This window comes from Dermacentor variabilis, chromosome 10 (genome assembly GCF_050947875.1).
Source record: "Dermacentor variabilis isolate Ectoservices chromosome 10, ASM5094787v1, whole genome shotgun sequence".
NCBI lineage: Eukaryota > Metazoa > Arthropoda > Arachnida > Ixodida > Ixodidae > Dermacentor > Dermacentor variabilis.
This window is the reverse complement of record NC_134577.1, coordinates 13455890-13473483: the sequence shown is the minus strand read 5'-3', so window position 1 is coordinate 13473483 and position 17594 is coordinate 13455890. Positions and strand designations below refer to the sequence as shown.

At 41.6% G+C, this 17594-nt stretch overlaps 1 protein-coding gene across 4 annotated transcripts in view; it reads left to right on the top strand.

Moving 5' to 3' along the window:
* The window catches only part of LOC142559936 (uncharacterized), a 32059-nt gene extending 17921 nt beyond the window's left edge, over nt 1-14138 (top strand). For all 4 annotated transcript variants that reach the window (XR_012823262.1, XM_075671635.1, XM_075671637.1 and 1 more), the window contains 3 exons: nt 5274-5557; nt 12201-12314; nt 13804-14138. Coding sequence is in view for 3 of the 4 variants with exons in the window: in XM_075671635.1 (XP_075527750.1) it covers nt 5274-5393 (120 nt within the window). In the remaining variant the exon portion in view is untranslated. The remainder of the gene's footprint in view (nt 1-5273; nt 5558-12200; nt 12315-13803) is intronic.
* Nucleotides 14139-17594: the final 3456 nt, after the last annotated feature.

The window sequence follows — 17594 nt, the reverse complement described above, 5'->3', positions numbered from 1 at the left end:
ATTATTTGTAAAGCTTGTAAATAAGCCACAAACATTAAAACTTCGCAACACATTGTACTTAAAATGCTGCCCATTATCTGAAATGCAGAGTTATCTTGGGGCATTGAAATACCTAGCTAATAAAAGCAACGTGTTACTTTCGAATACTTTCTTACAGTTCTTTTAAAGCTATTTTTGATCAACACGCATTTACCATCACACATAAACTTGGGGTATTGTTTCTGCTATGCTTGCAAATTTGACTTCAGTTGTAGTTTTAACTGTAAAAGTGCAGCTGTCTTTTCTGTTGGAAAAGGCGAATTCAACCTACCCATTGGAACATTGCTTACATATTGCCTATACCATACCCCTAATTTACCCCAGATACAGATAAGTATAAGATGCCTTGTTTGCCTCACCAAGGACACCAGAGAAACAAACTTCGTTTCTTGTATTTATTTATTTCGGTACTTACGGCCTCCAACTGGAGTATTATGTGAGTGGCATTACAAATTTGGATGCAAACAGGAGCAGTTTGAACATTCTTTTTTGAATGTCCTTATAAAATAGTAAACAAATAAACTGGAAAATGGAACGAAATAGAAACATTTCAGAACAAAATGCTGCATATTTTTCTTTGAAGATAACTGCATCAGAGATGGGAACAATGTTGTCCGGAAGACCACTCCAAAACTTGATCGCACGTGACAATGCTGATGAGTTGAATGCAGTGTTTTTTCCCTAAAGTTGTTTCAAGGTGGGGTAACTATGCAATCGGTACGACATTCAATTCAGCTGCCTAAGAGGTAGGCTAAGTAAGTGTATGATGGCTATAAACAAGTTTATGGAAGAGGCATTTAAGTGCAATTGTTCTGCGAGATTCTAAGGACAGAAGGGACAAGGACTAATGCTAGCTATGCTGGAATGCGGGCTGTAGTCTCGTGCAATAAAACGAGGCGCACGATTTTGTGCGCATTCAGTGGAATTAATTCGGTATTCTTGATGAGGTGACCAAATGGAAATTGCATGTTCAAGTTGAGGGCAGACGAATGTTTGATAGGCGAGTTGCTAAGTGGAACTAGGCACGCTTTCGAGGTGGCGCTTTAAATAACCTAATGTGCGGTTAGCTTTAGCAGCAATTTTTTCTATGTGGGTTGCCCATGAAAGATTAGGCAAAAAATGAATGCTGAGGTACTTATATGATGATGACAAGGTGACTGGACTGTTATTAAGTGAACAAATATATAAAGAATTGGATTGTTTGTGGCTAAATGTCATTAATCGGCATTTATCAGTGCTAAGTTACATTTGCCATGATGAGCGTGAGGTAGTAATGCGCTCAAGATCTTCGTGGCCTTTAACAGAGCAAATTTTGCTATAAATAATGCACTCATTGGTGAACAAGCTGACTGTCGAGGTGATGTGTAATGGTATGTCATTAATGAAGATGAGAAACAATAATGGGCCGATTACACTGCTTTGGGGCACCCCAGATGATGCATTGTTATGGGAAGATGAATAATTATCAACTGAAGTGAGCTGTTTACGAAAGAATAAGAAGCTTCTTGACCAAGAAATTAAGGAATCAAGGTGCAAAGAAGATAATTTTGATATTAGACAACAATCTGGAATGCGATCTAAGGCTTTAGCTACGTCAATGAATAAACAGTCATTTTGAGTACTTTCATTCATTCCAAGAAGTAGTTCGTAAGTAAACTCAAGTATTTGTGTCTCACATTATAGCCTGTTCCTAAACCCATGCTGTTTTTAGAAAAGTAAACCGTTGCTTTCTAAATGTAGTGCCATGTTAGATGCAATAATATGTTTGGGAAGTTTGCAAGATGTGCATGCCAGTGATAATGGGCAATAGTTAGCAACGTATGTTCGGTCAGCAGATTTGAAAATTGGAATGACTTTTCCAGTTTGTCATTTGTATGGTATCTAACCTGTAGAAAGAGATTGTAAAAAAATATGACTGGGTATAATACTGGAATGAACCACTACTTGTTTCAGAATTCTTTAGTTAATGCCATCGACACTGCATGAAGTAGTTAGCTTTAAATTATTAATCAATGATGCAATGGCTGTCACTGTAACGTTCATGGGGCTCATGTACACAAGGTCATAATCAGGTGCCCATTCAATATTGGAATAGTCTTCCTTCATGAACATGTTGGTGAAAAAGTTGTTAAAAGTCTGACAGCATTCATCTTGGGCAATGGGGTCACCAGCCTCATCAACCAACGAAAATTATGCAGATCTTGAAGCAGCCAAAACTGTTTTCGAAAATTTGTTGGGATTGTATATAAGGAGGGTTCGTTAAGGTTCAGTAAAGTTTAAGATCCATCAGAGTACGAAGGTTCCTGTGGTACCATGGTTTAGATGAGCTAGCAAGAAAACGTATGCGAGGTATATAAGTGTTCATCAAATGAGTCAATTTCTCTTCAAACTGACTCCAGATATGATTAACGGATTATTGGGAAAAGGATTGCAGAAAATAATCACAGAAGTTCCTTCAAATCAAGGTTAATTGCATTGTAGTTTGCCCTGTTTTTATCGAACATGTGTTTGGACGTTACGCTGCGTTGGCGAGAGGGCATTTTTATGGTGAAATGAAGTAGTTTGTGATCACTGAAACCATCTGTGAGGGTGATTGGGCTTACATTGCTGGGAGCCAACTTGAAAACAAGATCTAATACTTTAAGACTGCACATAGATTCGGGAACTAGTTGAGTTAAGGAAAAGTCTAAGGATAGTTCAACAAAGTTAGGTCACGAGCAGGTGCCGTTAAGCAACTCCAGTTGATATCTGGTTAACTGAAATCACCAATTTAAAAAAAATTGGCTTTTGGGAAGTTTGCGCAGATATCTCTGAGGTTGGCATATAGATCGGTCACGAAGGTGTCCGATCAATGTATCTTAATGTTCATCAATGTATCTTAACTTGAAGCCCTTGCTTGACTTGACTGATGTCTGTCATGAGAGCGCTGAAGGAAATGCAATGAACATCATATAAATCAAGTCAGACATGGACTTCAAGTTAAGATGCATTTCTGAATATGGGGGTTAGTCTTTGCAGACTAGAAGCTTTTTTTCTAGCCAGACGTGTTTGAAGGGAAAACTCTTTTCGCATAGGATATTGCGTGTCTTTAAATTTATACCCTTTCTCGAGGATAAGCTGTTTTTCTTTAAAGTTCGCAAACTTTACGATTGTCAGCCTACATTTCTCGGATTTATAGTGACCAAGTCGATGGGCTCTTTCGATTTGTGTTATTTCAAGCGAGGTTGTTCTGTTTGGCTACCATGTACGGAGGAAAGGGAAATAAAAAAGAGAGACGATCATAAACACACCACATGCACTTTAGAGCGGTAGGGAGCGGTGTTCTCAAAGTATACCATGAAGCCCCGTAGACCCCAGAATACTTAGTAGCACAAACAAAGCCTTCTGCACAGAGGTTCTTTGGGAGCACTAGCCTAGAGCTTTTAGTTCCGATAGTAGACGATTGTTCACTTGGTCCAACATCACTTACCTCTTGGCACTACAGCGCGGGCAAGTGCTCAACAGCCTTTTATGGCCATTTGATGCTATGCTTCTCAATGTGCCTGCAAGAACTACTATATTTTACACAAAGCTTGTATTCTGCGAAAATAACGAGAGTGGTGTGAGTTGTGCTTGGGCGAAATTCAACCTTTTCGGGATCATTACGGCCTGCGCAATAAATTATGCATGTAAGCGCTCGTAAGCATATGCAGTCGAGTTTCTTGAGCAGTGCAAAATGTAGCAGGCAGCCGTGGCATAACTACAAACATAACTGAGATCAAATTTAGCAAGAATGGATGAACATTTATTGCCAACCTCTATGCAAATTTAAATGCCTGTGGGTCAAATACTGCTCCTGGAGAAAAAATTTGCTAATCAAGTGTTTGAAAGTCTCATACTACATACTGAAAAGATTTGCGCCAAAACAACACACACAAGAAAGACGACGACAGCATGGGCGCTGCAAGATCACCAACTAGCCCAGCAGTTAATTAACTCTTCTAATGTTCATACTACCATTATCCCTTATATTTCCCAGAATACCAACACAACTGTGCAAGACATAAACTTGGAATTAAACAATCGTATGGGTAACTTTATGTTCTATCTGTGGCAAAACTGTCACATTTTTGGCCTAATTAGAATCTTGCAAATAATTTAGTTTATCCTCGGTGAAAAAAAAAATCACGAAACAAGAAAATAAATGGTCCTCAGTGAAATAAACAAGGCACCTTGCATATTATAGTCCAACATATAGGTGGGATTATGAGTAAAATGTAGGCAAAGTTAAAAGTATGTGAGTCAATTCGGTCCAATGGAATAAAATGCATAACCAAGGGTTGCGGAGCCTTATGAGTAAAATTAGAGGGGCAGTAAGTTGAGCCCGCTGCCCTGGCATAAATACAAACACCACAAAGATCAAACTTAGCAAAGTGGAGTGAAGTAATATGGCAAATGTGTGTGGGTCAAATGCAGTTTCTGCAAAGAATTCCATAAAGTGTTAGAAAGTGTCACGCAGCCATTCTGAACTACCTTTCCAACCGTACAGAGAGAACTGCTTGTTACACAAACTTTAGATTCTGTAGAAATTAGGGCTGTCTTAAGCGCAGTGTGTCGCGAATCTTTGACCATTCTGGCTTAATTAGGAACATTACAGATAAGTATTGAACTCTGGTGGTTTGGTATTTCCTTGCGTTATCACTTTTTTTTCCAGTGTGCTTGATGGACTAAACGAGCCACTTTGTTCACGTTTGTTGAATGCGTCTAGGTAATGGGGGATGTGCAGGCAAATATCAAAATGAATGGATTATTTGCTGCATTTCCAATTAGCAAGCGCTCTCAAGCGTTATGAATTAGACTTGAGAGCGACGAAGAAATTATCTAATTTCTCTGGCAAGACTACAAATTCCACCGAAATCAAATTTAGCAAGAACAGGGAGAACGCTACGGAAAATCTCTGTCCAATGTTAAGTGCCTTTGGATGAACTGCACCCTTTACAAAATAATTCTTGTGAATTGTTCAAAAGTTTCACGCAGCCGTTTTCAGCTATGTTTGCAATGTGCTGAGATATGTTACAAGTTTATATTTTGTGGAAACCGAAGTCATGTCAAGTTCTTTGTTTGGAGAAACTTTAGCTTCCTGGCTTAATTGTGGTTTTCACTTTTGTTTTTTGACTATATAGGTTTCCTTCTGTGGGCACAGTGGGCCTTGCCGAGGCATGTCACTCACCAAGCCATTCTTCTGCTTTGTGCAGGGCTTGCTTCTCTGGGTCGCCGGAACGTCAATTGATCGCCTACCCTATGTGAAATACTGGCACCGCTTCATCAACCTGACGAACATTTCGAGGCACCAACATGGCACGAAGTCAAGCTAATGGAAAATGCTGCCCCTCTCCAGCATGCTCCAATGCACCCTGGTTTCATGACGTCATCTAGCGTTGCCCGTATAAAACAATCTGCGCATCAATTTATCTTCAGTGGGCACGGTAGGCCTTGCCGAGGCATGTCACTCACCAAGCCATTCTTCTGCTTTGTGCAGGTTAGTCCTTGCTATTGTACGTTTGGTAGTGACTGTCCTTTCTTGCTTATACTGCCGTGCCCACGACGGTGTTCTAAAATATGTCGCGAGTGTTTTCATGTTCTAAAACATTTGTTGTGTGGGGATGTTGAAACTAATCCTGGACCCACTGACGCCGATTTATTGCATAAAGTTCTTGACGGTCAAAATTTGCTGCGAGAGGAATTAGCCGACTTGAAAACAAAGACAGAAAACATTATAGTTGAAACAAGGGAACTGTTTCAGCGGCTTCAAGTTCAAATATCGCAACTTAAATCTGATACGGCAAGCTTGGGCTGCCTTGAAAACACAGTAAAAACGTTTCAAGAGTCTGTGAATACTCACGCTTGCAAGGTCATTGATATTGAAGATAGAAGCAGGCGTTCGAACATAGTTATTCATGGTATCCCTGAGGAGCCAAATGAGACTGAATCTGATCTAAAGCGCAAAGTAATTACAGAAACGCTCGAGCATAAGCTAGGTGTTAAGTGTGTTTCCATTGGCCGTATTCACAGACTTAGTAAGGCTGGCCCTAAAAGACCGGTCATAATGTTTCTTCATGATTATAATGAGAAAGTAGCAATATTTAAAAATGTTTCTAAACTGAAGGGAACCAACATTTTTATTCAAAACGACTATTCGCAGGTCACTTTGAAGAAGCGCAAGCTATTATGGGAAAGTGCCAAGCATGACAAATCGCTCGGAAAGAAGGTTTCACTTCAGCATGATAAGCTACGCATTAACAATGATATGTTCATCTGGAATGACAAAACAAACCAACGCGAGATAGCCTCTAATTCTCGTACTGGTCAACATTCTGATTGACCTGAGATTGACTGATTGATTTATTGACCTGATTGACTTATCAGATTACTTATCAGTAATCTGATAAGTCAAAGAGAGACTTATCAGATTACTGAACATTAACGCACGTAGCATCATGAATAAGACAATTCAACTGGAATCAATTCTTTTGTCGCACTCGCCACATGTTACAGTTATAACGCAAACCTGGCTTCATAGCCAAATTAGCGACAAGGACGTAATCCCGCCTGCCTACAAAATAATTCGTAGAGACAGGACTTCTTGGGGCGGTGGGGTAGCTGTTATTGTAAAGTCGTCCGTGGAGGCCATTCTGTTATCAGAGTCAAGCAACACCGAAAGTCTGTTCGTAAAACTGAATATTTATGGTCATGTTTTTATTTTATGTGCGGTGTACAGACCACCTGACTCTTCCCCCAATTATTTATTTACGATAAGTGAACAGATGGCACAGTTCAATAGAAATAAGCTGTTAGTGGTTGGTGATGTTTAACTTGCCAGGCATTGACTGGGATCGTATTATGTCAAGTGCCGGTTCTGTTATCGACGCAAATGCGCTTTTTGATATGATGCTCGACCACAACCTTGTACAAGTAGTTCGTGAACCTACCAGATTTGGTAATGATCTTGGTTCGCTCCTTGACCTTGTCTTTCTTGAACGCTCCTTTTCCGATTATTCTGTATCTATCGAACCTGGGCTGTCTGACCACGAACTTATTGTTGTATCATTCCCCTTGAATGTTACCCGTGCACATGGCACGCATGCGCCTACGATTGTGAAAAATTTTGCGCAGGCTGATGATGTGCGGATAACAGATTATCTGGATTCATGTCTTTCTGAATTTTGCCAGAATGACGTTCTGCAGCTTTGGGAAAAGTTTAAAGCAATGTGTTTATTCTGCATTGATCAATTTATACCTAACAAGCTTAAAAAGCCAGCTAAACATACACCATAGATAAATAGACGCACTATTCAATTAAAATGTAAAGCCAAACGCCTAAGAAAGAAAGGCCCAGCTACTGACAATTTAACCAGTGTTCGTGTCGCCCTTTCAGAGGCCATTGCAGAAGCAAAAAATTTTTATTTCAGCAACACTTTACCAAATTTTATTAAGGACGATCCCCAGAAGTTCTGGAACATTATTAAGGAACGGAATAAATCCATAACGAACATTATCCACGATAGCATTCCAATAACTGATCCCAAGGCTGTTGCTAACCTTTTAAATGACCACTTCCACAGTGTCTTCTCACCACCAACTGAACCCTCTTTCCAAACTTCACCGTCCTGCTCTTCTGACCTTAACATTTCTCATGAAGGTGTACTTAACATGCTCCTCCGGTTACAAGTAAAATCATCTGTTGGTCCAGACAGCATTCCCAACACCTTCCTTCGGCGTTCTGCGGAACATTTAAGTAAATTCCTTGTAGTAATCTTTCAGGCCTCTCTACATTCCGCGGTACTTCCACTCGATTGGAAAGTAGCATGTGTTGTCCCTATATTAGACAGTTCTAGCTAAGCGTATGCAGCTATAGCGTACGCTATTCGCTATAATATAGCATACGCTAAGCAGTGCACGCTTTCTACAATTTTAGTTGGCCAGCGATATCTTCGAATCTCAGAGGCCATATGCCGTCGTTGCGGCTATTTCGCGCCTGTAGCGGTAGGTGGCGCTGACATCTCGAACGTTTCTTTCGTTAGGCTTCGACTCGTTCGAAACGAGAAGTGATCTCGAAAAAACCACGAGGTTATCCATAATACTCTGTCGTCGAAGCTGCCTGAGACTAAGCGAAAGCCGTTTACACAGTCATTTGCTACGAACGAAGTGCATTTTACAAAAGCAACGCCAAATTCAATTCGAAGCGGGCAGCCGGGACTGCCGCCATGTTTCCCGCAAACTCCACAAACCATGCAAAAACGCTAACGCTAACTCGTTTGCGTTGCATATGCCCACTATACCCGCTATTTCGTTTAGCGTTCAGTGCATGCGCAGTGACGACCCGCTATTTTTTAGCGTACGCTATACTAAATCTGTCTATTAAAAAAAGGTGACCCAAGCTCAGTTCTAAATTACCATCCGATTTCCATATTATGCTCTTTTTGTAAATTAGTTGAACACATTGTTGCTGACTACATTAATGATTTCTTAAACAAGCATAACATTTTATCTCCTTTCCAACATGGCTTCAGGAAGGGGCTCTTGACAGTCACCCAATTAAGCACAGTCATTCACTCGTTTGCTTCTGTCCTTGACAAGGCTGGCCAAGTGGACGTGATGTTTTTGGATTTTCAAAAAGCATTTGATTTAGTTCCTCATGACAAATTAATTTGTAAATTAGAATTCCTTGGTCTTCCTGCCTTTATCCTGTCCTGGGTTTCAGCTTACTTGACGCGTCGAAAACAGTACCTAGTGATTAATGGGCAGCAGTCCGATTCTCTTTCAGTAACCTCTGGCGTGCCTCAAGGCAGCGTCCTTGGCCCACTACTATTTCTTATTTATTGTAATGACATAGTTGATGTAATAGAGGCCCCTGTCAATATTCATCTGTTCGCAGATGACTGTATCATTTTTAACTATATTAATACAGTTCATCATCAACTATCTCTTCATTTAGCCTTAAACAACATTCTTGAGTGGAGCAACGAGTGGGGAATGAAACTTAACTCAGATAAATCTGTGCTTCTACGTATAACAAGCAAAAAACTACCCCTGAAATTTTCTTATTCTATTGGCCAAGATCCCTTGGCCGAAGTGAGCGAGTACAAGTATCTTGGAATTACAATTACTAACAACCTAAATTGGAATAGCCATATTGCTGCTACCGCCTCTGCTGCTTTCAGAAAGCCATGTCTACTTCGCCATAAGCTTAAACATGCATCCCATGAAGTAAAATCCTTAGCCTATACCACATTTATTCGACCCAAATTGGAATACTCGTGCGTTATTTGGGACCCGTTTACCAAAATCAACATTAACGCCCTTGAAAGGATACAGAGAAGAGCCATACGTATTATTTTTTCCAAATACGGCCGTGAAGAGTCTGTAACTGAATTACTGCGGACAAATAGTTTTCACACCCTTCAAAAGAGGTGAAAAATAATACGCCTGCAGTTCCTTTACTCCTTGATAAACCGAAAATTTTCTTTAGATCCTAGTCCATACATAACACTTTCTGCATCCAGGAAAACCCGTCATTTCCACCCCCTCGCTCTCTCCCCTTACGTTGCCAGGACAAACCTCTTTAAATTTTCATTCTTTCCTTGAACTATAGAAGAATGGAACCTCATCCCTTTCCATCATCTGAACTCACCTGAATCAATTCAAACTCACATTATTAGTATTTCTTAACTAACAATGCTGTTTCGTGCTATATTGTTTCATTTCTTGAATTTCATATTTTTGCAATTCTGCCTTTTATATGTGTACTTTTATTTGTTACCATGCCCCTCCTGCTTGGGCCACACGGCCTGCAGTATGACGTAAATAAATAAATAAATAAATAATAAATACCGCTTTTTATAAAGGCTTTAAAAGTCGCCTTGCGCGAAATAAGCCTTCAGTTGGTAGCCGGTGCTCCACCATGTGTCTTTCTATTTACTTTCAGAGTCTGTGCCTACTAAACTGAGCAGAGCGCATTATTGCAGCTAATGACTGGGCACTCATTTTTTTCTCTCTCTCTTTTTATGCTTCATACAATGTTTGTAGCTGGTTTCCCTCACGTGTTTGGTGAATTAACAAAATCAACTTGTTTATATTTTTTAAATATTGAGAGTAGATAATGTGTGATGCGTAAGCGAAGTTCTAAGTGTGTGGCCTAATACATCCTTTGTAGTAAATGATGCATGGAAGCGATACAGAGCGTTGTCTCTCTGTTATACAAACAATGCAGAATTGGTCAATTCTCTCGGACAGCTTCGAACGCAAACGAGAGCAAATACAGGTGCATAGTGAAAATGGGGAAGGATTATGTAGGCAATGTTCTGAAGAAGTGAAATGTGAAATGAATAACTAACACCCTTTGTTAAAATTCTTTAGCGAGCGCTAAACTGCATTATATGCGACCGATGTTTCAAACCGACCAGACAATTAGTAAGTTATACAGAGGCAACAGTTCAAGGTACGTGATTTAATTACAGCCAACAGATATTCTTACTGTAACACTAAAGAGAAACACCTTTGCTGGGTTCTGTCGTGCAAGTTCGCTGCATCTTCTTTTTTTTTTTTTGCTACATTGAAGCGACTTGCGGTTACTTAACTGATTTAAACTATGGTTTTCGTATCTTGGGGGCGAGAAACTATAATATTTCGCTAAATGTTTACATTATTACAGCAACGCTGATTGACAGAAGAAAGAAATGAAAAAGAAAAACGTTATATGCAAGTTTCCACGGTTTCATGAAAAAAGTAATGGCACACAAAGTCTATAATTTTTTGGAATGTGGTGATTCTTAAAAGTAATAAATAATTGAAATGGCTGGGTTAATTAGTTATTAAGTGAATTTTGGTAAAACCTCGTTTCCGGCTTGTTTACAAGTGTTATAAGAGCCGCCTAAAAAACTCCTCTGCTGGAGGTCTATAAATGGCAGAGAGAGAGAGAGAGAGAGGAAAGGGGAAAGGCAGGGAGGTTAACCAGAGAAAGAAGATCCCGTTGGCTACCTTACGCTGGGGAGAGAGGGGAGGGGGAGGTAAAGTGGTAACAAAGTAGAGATAAGGAAAGGAAGGAGCATAGACACACAATCACAATCGGTCACTGGCACCGAATACTGTCATCGCACAGCACAGTGACACTTGCAGTTCTATCAACATCTGTTCAGGCTACAGCCGCCTGTCCAATTCTGTCGCCCTCAAAAACCGCAACAGTGCCCTCGTCGCCCTCTGCTGCGATGGCTTATGATGGCGGTATTTTAAAATAAGTTCCTCTGGCTAATGGCAGAGATTTCATATTTACAGTGAATCTGGAGCCATCATGTGGGTGACGTGTATTGAAAGTTAGAAGTGCCTGGAGCAATATTGTGCTTTGAAAATTACTGAATACTCGTCTCTTTGGTGAAATATGCAAGGCATGGTGTTTATATTTCATTGAAGTACGAAGCGCGTCATGCGATGAGCGATAAACGTGCCAAGTAATTTGCAGCCTAATGAAAGACTTCGTAGAACTTTGAGTTATAAAAGCATTCGAGAGTGCCCTGCTGTCATTATTCACATATCTTCTTAAATTCTTAAAACTAGACGAGGCACCAACTTCAAGTTCGCTGAAAACCATGGCAATGTGTAGTGTAATCTCTATGGAAACTTTAGCATTTCATGTTTAAATAGACATATTGCAAATAATTACTGAACCCACGTATCTTTCCAATTTTGATGTGTCATACAAAGGTCTGTAAGTTTCCCCGGTGCCCTTGCTGAACTAGGCGGGGCACATTGTTTATATTTCATGAGAATAACGAAAATGTTATGGCTAATACATACTCAAAGTTGAAATAATGTGGTTTAATTTTGGTATTTGCAGTAAGATATGTATGAGACTGCTCAGGCGGGTTCTGAGTATCATATGTATTACGGCTAGCACAAAATTTACCCCGCTACCATGGCATAACTACATATGTGACTAAGATGAAACCTACCAGACAGGTCTAAAAAAAAAAATCTTCACGCACAGTTTACTGCGTGTCTTTAAACTTATAGCCTTTATTGAGGATAAGTTATTTTTCTTTAGAGTTTTCTGAATGCTGGCTTTGTGTGTGTGTGTGTGTGTGTGTGTTTACAGTTTCGTTTGACGCTGTCTCGGTCCCACAACACAGGTCCAAGGAGGCCCAGCCTTTCCACCAGTCGAGCTCAATCACGCCCCCTTCAAGCAACACAATAAAGGGTGATGTCAGCATGTTCGTGGCTTCAGTGTTCCACCAGTCGCATAAGTAAGACTGTATGCCTCGTACACCTTTACTAAACTGCATCGCGTACACAGCAAGAAAAATTATGTGTCGCGGAATCTGCTTCCTGACTCGAAATGCCACTGAAGACATCATTGGTGTCTGCGTCCAGTGGCATATAGTGGCCCCTGTACGCAATAGGCTGTTCCGAAATCCTTTGTGGGAAAACAGTTGACAGCAGGTGTGTTTAATTAAGCCATTTTCGCCCTCAGATTAAGCACTTCAGCGCCGCGCCTGGGTATAATAAATACTATATGCAGTAGGTTCCCATTAAAACTAACTCGAAGGAATTGCGAATATCTGCTCGCCGAATGAAAAGTTGGCTTTAACAGAAAGGATCTAAATAAAAGAACTCATTATTCCTGGCAAACCACACAAACCAAAAAATGAAGCTGAGCCAATATCAAAAAGCGGATGTAAAAAATTAAATAGTTCGATTTTCGTGATGCAGAACGTCGCTTTAAGAACACTTAAACTCGCAAGTAAATGTTGCTTGCCGGCATTTCGCAAACCTGTTCACTGTCACGAAAGCTGGAGTTTCACTTACTTTGCAAAAAATGTCTTCGTTCCCCTCATGTTGCTGAAAAAATACGCCAAAGGATCCAGGCCATTATCAGCTAGATAATGTGTGAGCACTGCTGAACGATGTCCTCACCATAACGTTATAGACTGCAGGGGCACGTCGAGGACTTCCTTAATCACCCTTTTCGCCATCAGCCTTGCAGGTTTCCATATCCTCGTCGACATGTGCGTAGCTGTCTGTGTCTACAGAATCACCATTAGCTTCTTAGGTAGCTAGCATCACTTCCTCAAAGTTTGCCAATGAGGACATCTCACTAGACTGAGTGGCAGGTATCGGGAACGACTGCGGAAGTTCGATTTAACCGAATTAACGTTTCCTTTTAAGCAGATTGCTTTTGCGTTGGACCTGTCTGAAACCAACCAAATGTACAGTGTTCTGCGTACCCCCAAATTCGCCTTAACTGGGATCGTCTTAACAGCAGCTTACTGTAAGAGAAAATGATAAGGGTTGGCATGCGGGTAGAAGCAGCAAACTTCGAGTATGTCTGAAGAATAGCGATGTTGCTGCCACATGGCGCGGACGTGCTCCAGGTCTTCGTGGCATCGGGCCACATCGCGGTGTCATTTCTGCATGCACGCTTGTACTACATCTACCGCTACTCCTCTTCAATATCACAGTTCATTGTCTTAAAACGTAAGTCGTAACGCCTGCCCACCGAAATGCGTGATAATTAATAGTGACTCACTCCCCCCCTCTCCCCTCCCAGTGTGTTCTGCAAATGGGAGAATGGCCTTTAGTAGTACGCCGAATGAATGAATGAATGAATGAATGAATGAATGAATGAATGAATGAGTAAATGAATGCAACGAAATACCTCAGTTTATTAGTGAGACACTCTAGAGAAGCCCCAACTTAAGTGGATTTTGTTAGTTTGCATCCGTATGCTTGCAGCTGATCTAGGCGCTGGTCGGGGACCACTTCCCGAGCACCATGAAGCAGCAGTGCCCACCGAGGCCCAGACCCGCCCCGAAGGCTACAGCCGAGGTCCCATACCAATTCACCACGGCCGAGGAGCGTTGGGAAATCTGTGAACAGCGCTCAGGGAGGAGACAAAAGGCAGACAGCATACAAGGTGCCAGTCGCCCCACTCAAACGTAGTGACACAATCTTGATTTTAAAGAAACAAATAAAAAGAAAACACCCACACAAATTGTACTGGTATAGAGGGTCCTTCAGTCACTGTGATTTCATTTAAAAGTACAAATAAAGAGAAACACAGAGTGAAATTGTACTGGTAAAGTGTTCTTCCTGCTGATTTTATTTGTTTAGGGGGATGAAGGATGAATATTAAAGCGAGTGACCTGAAGGCCCAGCTTCCTTTTATTTTTAAACAGCCTTGCAAACTTCATAAATTTCACTCTTTTTCTCATCTTTGGCTCTTTTCTTTTTCTTGTCCAGACATTTACGAAAGTTGTCAGTACAAGTCTCTGGCTGCATTAGGAGGAAATGTAATGCAATTGTTTATCGATGAACAAATATCCCCAAGCAGGCACTCTCAAACCCATGAAGCAACCTTGAACTACTACAGTATCTCCAAGGAAGCATCTGCACAAGTATTTAGTGTTGCATCTTTCCTTGCAGACTTTAGACTGATGTTTAAGGAATTCCGTAACGTAAAAATAGAGAGAAAATGTTCACTTTGCCACTCTCCAGCCCTTGCACGTAATTGCAAGGCAAAAGGGGAAGTCACTATAGGGAGTCATTAAAGCACTGAATTGCACTTGTATAGAGTGGTCCAGTGGCCACCAGCGTCCACAGTTACTACCTCGAGGTAGGTGCAAGGTTACACTTATGTTGGTACTATAGCGCATGGACCTAGCGTGCGAACTGACCATGCGTGGCCTCGTTGTGGCGTTTTCCTGTGCTTTCTTTTTTTTTTTTTGTAATCGAGAGTCAAATAGACCGATTGACCACTCTAGACAAGTGCGGCTCCGAGTGTACATCAAAATCGTCCCTGAGACTTACGAAGACACGTCCTTACTAACAAAGAAACATCACGCAAACGAAAGTGGTCATTTCAAGGAAAGACAAGAAACAAGGTAAGTACAAGATCATCCAAAAACAGTGATGGACACCCGAGCAAGCACAGCGCAGACTGCAACCTCTGTGCAATGGTAAGGTAAATTAGACTAGGCTCCACGATTTTCAGAAGAGGCCAAACCGTGGAGACAGGTAAAAAAACACACACAAAAAAAAAACCTACGGCGTCTCTATACAGCAAACATTCATGGCATTTTATGGCTGTGCCTTGTTAATCAAGATGTCATAAGATGCTCGAGGAGGTCAGCTCGTATGTTCCAGAGGATGATTTTAACTGTTAGATAACAAACAGCGAAATGGCACCTCTTCCATGACGTAACTTAAATGAGCTAACATAATTGGTCGGTGCATATATGCATTTATACAAGTAGGGCAGTAGTGTCGTTACCAGAACAGTCTTAGTATGTCATTTTGTGATTGAGTGTCACCAAAATATTTAGAAGGCTGGTCGTGAAAAATGTAAAGGAATGGATTTGAAAAAAGAAGAAAGTGCCACAAGATAGGCTCACATTCCAGAGAGTGCGGACAGCTTGACACAGGCGTCGCTATAAGAGTTGCCACGAACCATGAAGTTTGCTACAAAACTTGCTATAGAGAAATCTAGAGCAGGTGTCGCTGGTGTGTCGAAGGTTGACTTGCGGAAATTAGCTTCCTGACGTTATAGGCCCTCTCTCCCCCTTCTCCCTTTCCTTTGTTTAGTAAAGGAGCATTAAAGGTCATTGATACTCCTTTGTTTATCCCCGTAACCGAGATCAGCCCCACTGTTCTTTACGAATCGAAATTTGTTCGGAACTCGCTCGAGAAATTTGAAGTAACGAGGGTTTAGGAAAAGGGGGCGTGGATATTTAGAAGCATTCTGAGCAAAGAAAAAAAATGACTTTCGAGCGAGCTACTGCGCCGATTGTAATATCGCAAGGTCTTCACGCACTGCTCGCTGCAACAGCTACTCGCGAAACGATAGAAAGCGTGCTCAAAAATTCGTGTCTTGGTAGCGTGCGCGCTAAATCAAACGCAAGATTAATCATTTGAGCCTGTTGCTAAGCCGAAGTATCCAATTGGGTCGTGGACGAGTGGTATCGAAGAACGTTGATCATACTCTATGAAGAAGGCGAGGTCACGGGTTCGATTCCGGAGCTTTGCATTTTTCATTTCTACTTTTTTTTAATATAGTTCCGCTCATATTAATTAATGGCTACATAGGGCAGTAGATGCACCATCAGTTCCGGGTCAATGACAGCTTAAAGAAGCTCCAAGGCCATGCAACGCTTCGCCATTTCATACCACCGCTCAAATGTTAACGAAAGCAAAGCTCACAATTGTACTTCCTTTGAACGCACTCTAGTGGCGTTGAATAACTGTTGTCACTAATTGTGCCTCCAAGTGGACAAATACATACACCAAGTGGTGGTTTAGGTTATCGCTTCAGCTTTAAAAACGTCTATTCCCGTTGAAATTATTGCTGATCACGATTCCAATGATGTGGGAGAGCATGCGTCGGCCTCACCGCAATATGTATCCTAAATGCTGCGGGAAAAATACGCTTCGGTGCGTCGCCTGCACCGCAATACAAAGCCGTACAGGTGGGCTTTATCGCAGCACAAACCGTGAGAAATTTGTTTACGCCGTTTCAGGATGATCTGAAGCCCCTTAGTGCGTACGCAGTTCCATCCTTTTAAACTTGGCGCCAAAGTGCCTCTTCCTTATTCATGTACGCTTCACACGTGCTCATATTTCGCTCCTTCCTATTGGACTACGCCCATCACGTGATGTAGCATTCTTTACGCATGCTTTTACGCCCTTGTGACTGGCAAAGCCCGTTGCAAGGTAATACGATGAATCATGCCGACGCTTTAGTAAGGTTAAGCAGCGCCCTCTACTGGAGATGCGATTAAAAAAAAAAAAGAAAGAAGTGGCGACACCTGACGTATAGTCGAACAGGAAGAAGGCGAGCGCGAGGGGGAGGCCCTAGAAAAGGAGAAAGACGGGGAAACAGTTTAGTGGCGCGAAACTTCAAACGGTGGCCTTACTTACGCAGTGCGAAGCTTATCTTTCGCAAAATCAAGCCAGAAATTTTTTCCCACGGTCTGTCTTGTAGTGAAGCCGACTACTTACAACGACTTGTCTTACAGTGAAGCCAATCCTTGGTAAAGTTAAGCAGCGCCCTCTACCGGACAGGCGATTAAAAAAAAGATAGGTGTGGCGTCACGTGACGTGCAGTCGAGTAGGAAAAGGCGAGCGGGAGGGTGAGGCCCTAGAAAAGGAGAAAGACGGGGAAACTGTTTAGTGGCGCGAAACTTTAAACGGTGGCCTTACTTACGCGGTTCGAAGCTTATCTTTTGCAAAATCAGGCCAAAATTTTTTTCCCACGGTCTGTCTTGTAGTGAAGCCGTCTACTTACAACGACTTGTCTTACAGTGAAGCCAATCCTTGGTAAAGTTAAGCAGCGCCCTCTACCGGACAGGCGATTAAAAAAAAGATAGGTGTGGCGTCACGTGACGTGCAGTCGAGTAGGAAAAGGCGAGCGGGAGGGTGAGGCCCTAGAAAAGGAGAAAGACGGGGAAACTGTTTAGTGGCGCGAAACTTTAAACGGTGGCCTTACTTACGTGGTTCGAAGCTTATCTTTTGCAAAATCAGGCCAAAAT